The 6000-nt window shown below is 48.0% G+C and overlaps 1 protein-coding gene across 2 annotated transcripts in view; it reads left to right on the forward strand.

The window, feature by feature from the left end:
- The window catches only part of LOC123163216 (uncharacterized), a 30733-nt gene extending 24936 nt beyond the window's left edge, over positions 1-5797 (forward strand). For both annotated transcript variants that reach the window (XM_044580957.1, XM_044580956.1), the window contains exons 4-7: positions 4139-4285; positions 4828-4951; positions 5084-5373; positions 5467-5797. In XM_044580957.1, the coding sequence (XP_044436892.1) occupies positions 4139-4285; positions 4828-4951; positions 5084-5373; positions 5467-5559 (654 nt within the window). In that variant the 3' untranslated portion in view covers positions 5560-5797. The remainder of the gene's footprint in view (positions 1-4138; positions 4286-4827; positions 4952-5083; positions 5374-5466) is intronic.
- Positions 5798-6000: the final 203 nt, after the last annotated feature.

Consider the following 6000-nt stretch of genomic DNA (forward strand, 5'->3'; position numbering starts at 1 on the left):
GCGTCGAATGGCAGGATCCGTTTTGCTCCACGCGGATTGTCCTTGTTTCCAGTAATGCTCCGAAGCCACTATGCCACTGTCTCCTCTTTGACATCCTTCGGGTGGGTCTGAGCGGCGTCGTCTGCACCTGAGTACAGCCACATGGGGTGGTCGTGAGCTTGCAAGGGCTGTATGCGTCGACTGAGAAACACTTCCAACAAGTCCATGCCTGTCATTCCGCCCCGAATCAGTTCAATGATTGCGTCAACCAAGATGGCCACCTCACCCTTCTCCTCTTCTACGGTCAACGAACGAGGGGCGCGGAGTCTGCGCGGAGTCTCTCCAGGGAGAAAGGGGGAAGACCAGTCGACGCACCCAGAGTAGGGACATCTTTGCAATAAAACCAGGTCGACTGCAACCCCCTAACTGACTCGGGAAAAGTCATGGGAGGGAAAGAGCTCCTACCCCTCATTTGGACACCCAAACCTCACACACATTTGGACCATGTGGGTTCTCTCATCAGTCGGATTGGCTTTCTTAACCGACTGAGATCGGCAGGTGAAGATATGTTTGAATAACCCCCAATGTGGGTGGCATCCCAGGAAGTTCTCACACATCAAAACGTAGGCAGCAAGATATGAGATGGTGTTTGGAGGAAAGTGATGGATTTGCGCGCCGAAAAAGTTCAAGAAACCATGGAAGAATGGATGGGGAGGAAGAGAAAACCTCTCTCCACATGGGTGAGGAGAAGAACTCGCTCGCCGTCGCGCGGCACGGGCTCAATCTCCCCCTCTGGCAACCTCCAAGATCCGGGAGCTATCAGGCCATCGACGGCGAGCCCCTCGAGATCCTCCGCTGTGACCGTCGAGCGCAACCAGTCCCCCTGGATCCATCCAGGCGGCAGCGCGGCTTTGGAAGTCGACCCCTTCTTGCCCTTGCCCGTCTTCTTAGCGCGCTCCAGCGCCTTCGTCTTGTCTTTCGCCATCTCCGTGGTGGCCGACGGGAGCGAGCGGTGCGGCGCTGCGCTACAGTGGGTAGAGCAGAGAGGCGAGGAAGAAAGGGGAAAAGTGGTGGGCACTATTGCACGCCTCGGCCGCATCACCCTTTATACCCGTGCGTCCGAGTGACTGGCCTGTAGGCCCGCGCAATCTCAGCGCATCCCACAACCGGCGCTGGTCCGATACGTGCGAAAAAGGCGGAGCGAAGATCGAGGAGTCCCTCCCTGTTTGTTTCGTTAACCGCGCCGCAGCCAACCCGCGCTCTTCTCCAAAAAATTTCGATCACATCAGGGGATACACAAATCCAATCTGCTCAGTGCTATGCTGTTTATTTCACTCGGATATTGAAGAAGCCACAATCGATCGAGGTGATTGACGGAGGATTTAACGACTTGCATACTTTCAAACCTCCAAGAAGGTGTCTCAGAGGCATTGAGTCGGGTCGAAATCAACTTCAATCCTTCTTCACTCGGTCCTTGATCCATCCGGGAGCTAATGATGATGACATGTACCTAGGGTAGGGTCGTGGGCCTGACCTATATGCCCTACCCAAGGACACCACATAAGAAGCCAAGGTCTACGAAGATACTGACTGGAATCATCACATAGTGTAATCCACTCGACAGTAGATCCACTCGGATACCCCAATTCCACTCGACCGTCATCATTCACTCGGAGTACAAGAAGCCACTCGAAGCACAGAAGACCTAGGGTCACCTCTAGATAGCAACGGTCGGTCATTCACCCCGCCGTCTTAAAGATCATTAAACGCGGGCGTTAGTTCGTGACATTATACTCTCACTGAACCCTTGCGTAACTGAGGGCTGCGAGGGGTCGGCGTACTCTATATAAGCCACCCCTCCCCTCTTGCACAAGGGTTCCCCTGTAACTCAACACTCCAATCAACAGAGCCTCCACGACACCAGAGACGTAGGGCTGTTACCTCCTCCGAGAGGGGCCTGAACTCGTAAATCCGAGTGTACAACCTCGCCGTAGCTAGGCACTGCCCTCTCCTACGTACCTCCCATCTCTACTGTCAGATCCGTTCCCACGACACTTGCCCCACGGATTCCCCTGTCGCGCCCACCGGTTGGCCGCTTCGCCCAACTTGGCTGCCATGGCCGCAACCAACCCTGGCTTGGGCAGCAGCGCCTCTGCACCAACCACGACAACCTCCAGCTCTGCTGTCAAGCTCGTTGCCTCGTCACCTTCGCCGTCTGCACCCCCCATGCTGATTGCACCGACGCGTGATCTGGGGTTGTGGTCCTCCGACGTGTTTGTGCACAGCATAGCCATGCGTGCTCGTCATGGGATTATTTAGCCGAACTGCCGCCGCCACTGATGTTGCCTCTTATCTCCCTGTCTCTGCTACCCTCCCCTGCTCGTGCTGCACTCCGCAACCCCACATGGTGTGCTGCGATACATGATGAGTTCAATGCATTGCAGGCTAACTGCACATAGATACTTGTGCCTCGTCCTTGTGGCGCCAACATCGCCACCGGCAAGTGGGTATATCTGCACAAGCTTAATAGATGGCTCTTTGGGTAGCAAGCTCACAGGGTTGTACGTGGCTTCACACAACATGCTGGTGTGGACTTTGGTGAGACCTTCGGTCCCGTGTGCGTCTCGCCATTGGCCGGTATACCAGCTTGATGTCTCCAATGCCTTTCTGAATCGGGCACAAGCTTAAACCCAAGGCCTCGGCTGCCTCTGGAGATCTCGTGTCTGATGCTACCTTCTACCGAAGTATTGCAAGAGCTCTTCTTTTTTTTTTTTGCGAAAAGAAAGGATTGTATTAATCAAGGAAGATTGTTACAATCCTTATTGCAAGAGCCTTCAATATCTCACCTTGACACGACGGGACATTGCATATTGTTCAGAAAATTTGTTTGCACATGCATGCTCCACGAGATGCACACTGGGGGGTGATCAAGAGATTGCTTCGCAATCTTCGTAGCACTACATCTCACGTCTTCAGCTTACTGGTAGCTCCTCTACCGCCAATGCCGCCTAGCACGGTGCTGATCGGGCCGGCTGCCTGGATACTCGCCACTCTACATCTTTTTTTTTGCGTCCATGTCAGCGACTTTGGTGTCATGGTCCTCCAAATGACAACCCACGGTTTAACGTTCTAGTGCCGAAGAAGAATATCGAGCGGTCCCCAATGCCGTGGCAGAGTGTTGTTGGCTTCGTCAACTACTTGGTGAGCTCCACTGCACCATCGACAAGGCCTCTGTGATGTTTTGTGACAGTGTCTATGTGATCACATGTGGGGGGTGTTAAGAATATTAGCGTATCACATGTGATCACGTAGGATCGTTTCCTTCCTAACTAACTCTCCTGGTCTATCTCTTCTTTTAATTGCGAGATATGAACTTGGAGGACAAATCTAGGCCTCTGTACTGTGTATATATGTCCCCAACATACATGAATACGATTAGCTGCACATTTTCTAAATGTTCCGAATCTACAGCCAGCATTATGCTATATGTGTATAACCACCATATCGAGACACCAGTTGGATATAGAAAAAGTTTCACCTAGAGAACACGAGAAAATACATGCAGTGTCATATTGGTACGTGGAGTACTACTACAGCAACAGAACCTTTTGTCCCAACCAAGTTGGAGTAGGCTAGAGATGAAACCTAACAGAAACCTGTGAGAACCTAGAAGAGAAAAGAGAAAGTACAAGTAAACAAAGTAAATGTACCGTATATTAGAGGAGAAAATTGCAAGCTAGAGTTTCTTTTTCTCTGGCGGTAGTAATGTGATCAGAACCTGCCACCTAGCCTCATTAATCTTGTTTCAAATGGCAGTTTCTGAGATTGCAAAGATGTTATCAGCTTTAGACTTGTATTGGCAACGCGATATCCAGTAGGAGTCAAGCTGCATCTCTGCAAACTATTCTCATTCAGCTTAATTTGGAAGGTTAGGTTGAAATCGTGCTGCTCGAAGGCTTAGCACATCTCTGTTGGAACATTTTATTAGAATCTCTAGGTTCAACTTGTGCTTTATTGAGCTTTATGATTCCCCTTGCATTAAGGATTTCCTAAGTCCTAACTAGATGCTATGCCTTCTAGTTTTTTTTCCGTTGATATATTCATTATGGTTGGGAAATGTAGTTAAATGCTGCTTCCGTTTTTCCTGCTTACTTTGTAGGAAGGATTTGCATTCTCACACTGCACAACATGCAAAGCTCAGTTCCATCTTCGAGTGGAAACTCTGGAAGATAACTCATGGCGCAAAATAAAGTTCCGGCTCTTCGTGGCAAGAGATGTTATACTTGGTTTTCTTGCAGTTCAAATTGTAAGCTCTAAGATTTGAAAATATTTCTTTTTTGATGCCTTTTCTTCATTAAATGAAATCCAATATCTTTGTTTCTAAAGATGCTCTTATTTAGTACTGTTGCACAACTGAGAATACTTATGCATAATAAGTCTGTATAATATAATTCAGAAAATGCCCCCCTGAGGCATTCAGAGTTACATTTTCCTACTTAAGTTAAACTATGAAAACACCAATCTATTGAATCTGGAATGGTAGTTGCATTATTCAAAATTTGCATATTTAGATCTTGAGTAAATTTGACGGAACTGCAGGTTTAATGTACAAATGATCACGAAATACAAATTGATACCACAGGTTTAATGTCAAACTAACACAAAATACAAATTATTTTTTTGAACGGAGTTACTCTTATCATTGGCATTTCACTCTCCAAGCAATGTCAATGCACCTTTTATTTTGAGAATACACATACTGATGTACTATTAAAATATTAGGGCATTTTTTCAGTCCAAATTCAGGCAGGGGAAATAATTATTTGCATATATTTTCATTTTCTGCAGACTATTGCTATCATTAGTGCAGTTGCATACTTTCTAGACAGGGACGGAAGTTTCCGGAATAGTTTCAGTGATGGTTGGGATCGTATCTTGTCAAAGCATCCAATACCGTTCTACTACTGCATAGGTATTGGAATAACACCTTTCTGTCATAATGATGCATATGTACCATTTATATTAGTCAGCAAAACTTTTGGTTACAGCAACATAAAACTGCTGTTATTGAATTAACCTAACGTTTTATCTGTTGATGTTCAAGGGGTTGTGGTTTTCTTTGTGCTGCTTGGATTTTTCGGGTTGATAGTGCACTGCTCATCCTTGAACGACAACCAAGATCCGTGCTTAGCTGGGTGCCGGAACTGCTGCTATGGTTGGGGCATCCTGGACTGTCTCCCTGCTTCTTTGGAGGCCTGCTTTGCCCTGGTGGTGCTCTTCATCGTTGTGTTCGCTATCCTTGGGATTGCATACGGCTTCCTCGCGGCGACTATGGCCGTCCAGAGGATCTGGCAGAGACATTATCACATCCTGACGAAAAGAGAGCTCACAAAGGCAAGAGGCTGCCTCACACTGGTCGAGCTATTTCCCCGGGGCAGCATCATTCTTTCAGATTATGAATTCGGTTTCATTCTTTTGCGCATGCAGGAATACGTAGTGGAAGATCTGCATGGCAGCTACTCGGCCCCGAAGCTTGAGCCAGAGCATGAGGAGCGGCTGAAAATGCTGAAGCTACTGTAGGTGGCCCATCCGCATCAAGACCACTGTAAATCCCGCCTGTATTGCTGTGGGCCGAAAGAGTGTTTGGTGAGTTGGATCGACTGTGAAAGAAAATGCTGACGCGATTGAAACTTGTAGCTTTCTGAATTTGGTCCATGCACCTGGTTCTGATCTACTAGTTTTCTTATTCCACTACCTTGCTGTTGCACACATTACAGTTTTATGCTCCATACATCTTTCACAACAAAATATGTAAGTTTGAGGCTGGTCTGAAAGTCAGCGAAGACGGTTCTCGGGAGGCCTTTGATGAAGACATAGGCAAACTGCGACGCGGTCGGCGCGTGGAGAACACGAACTCACCGAGGGAAACACGCTCGTGGCTGAAGCGAAGATCGATTTCCACGTGCTTGGTGAGTTGGTGCTGAACGAGATTGCTTGACATATACTGTACATGGCGGTCAT

The sequence above is a fragment of the Triticum aestivum genome, chromosome 7B, assembly GCF_018294505.1.
Source record: "Triticum aestivum cultivar Chinese Spring chromosome 7B, IWGSC CS RefSeq v2.1, whole genome shotgun sequence".
Lineage (NCBI taxonomy): Eukaryota > Viridiplantae > Streptophyta > Magnoliopsida > Poales > Poaceae > Triticum > Triticum aestivum.